The sequence below is a fragment of the Hippopotamus amphibius genome, chromosome 3, assembly GCF_030028045.1.
Source record: "Hippopotamus amphibius kiboko isolate mHipAmp2 chromosome 3, mHipAmp2.hap2, whole genome shotgun sequence".
NCBI classification, from domain to species: Eukaryota; Metazoa; Chordata; class Mammalia; order Artiodactyla; family Hippopotamidae; genus Hippopotamus; species Hippopotamus amphibius.
The window spans coordinates 111,212,764-111,213,702 of record NC_080188.1 but is presented as its reverse complement, the minus strand read 5'-3'; the positions used below and the strand labels follow the sequence as shown (position 1 = coordinate 111,213,702).

At 44.2% G+C, this 939-nt stretch overlaps 1 protein-coding gene across 1 annotated transcript; it reads left to right on the top strand.

The window, feature by feature from the left end:
- On the top strand, positions 1 to 939 carry LOC130847956 (olfactory receptor 1052-like). The gene is given in 1 exon segment (XM_057725734.1): positions 1 to 939. A coding segment is annotated over 1 exon segment (939 nt).

The following is a 939-nucleotide window of genomic DNA, read 5'->3' as shown; positions in this document are numbered from 1 at the left end:
ATGGCTGAAGAGAATTTGACTGCTGTTACTGAATTTATTCTCTTGGGACTGACAGACTGAGCCGAACTGAAAACTGTGCTTTTTGTGTTGTTCCTGGTGACTTATGTCATTACTTTGGTGGGGAATCTGGGCATGATCTTCTTAATCCAACTCTCTCCCAAGCTCCACACACCCATGTACTTCTTCCTCAGCTCCCTTTCATTGGTGGATGCCTGCTACTCATCTGTTATTGCACCAAAAATGCTGATCAGCTTCCTGGGTGGGAGAGAAACCATCTCATTCTCTGCTTGCATAGTGCAGCATTTGTTTTTTGGGGTGTTCATCACCACAGAAGGCATCTTGCTGTCAGTAATGGCTTATGACCGTTATGTGGCCGTGGTCAACCCTCTGCTTTACACTGTAGCCATGTCTAAGAGGAAGTGTGTAGGGCTGGTCACTGGGTCATTCATAGGTGGAATGATTAACTCTCTGACACACACCATAAGCTTGGGGAAATTGTCCTTCTGTGGGTCCAATGTTGTTGGTCACCTCTTCTGTGATGTTCCCCCACTGCTAAAGCTGTCATGTTCTGATACCTCCATGAATGAATTGTTGCTCTTAATCTTCTCTGGAGTCATTGCCATGGCAACCTTATTGATTGTGATTATTTCCTATGTTTTCATTGCTGTTGCTATCCTGAGGATCCGCTCAGCAGCAGGCAGACAGAAAGCCTTCTCCACCTGTGCCACTCACCTGACTGCTGTGACCATATTCTATGGTACCTTAAGTTTTAATTATATTCAGCCAAGTTCCCAGTATTCTGTAGAACAGGAGAAAGTGGTTTCTGTGTTCTACACACTAGTGATTCCCATGTTAAACCCACTAATTTACAGTCTGAGAAACAAAGAGGTAAAAGATGCTGTGAGAAGGGCCATAGAAATGAAACATTTCCCCTGTTAA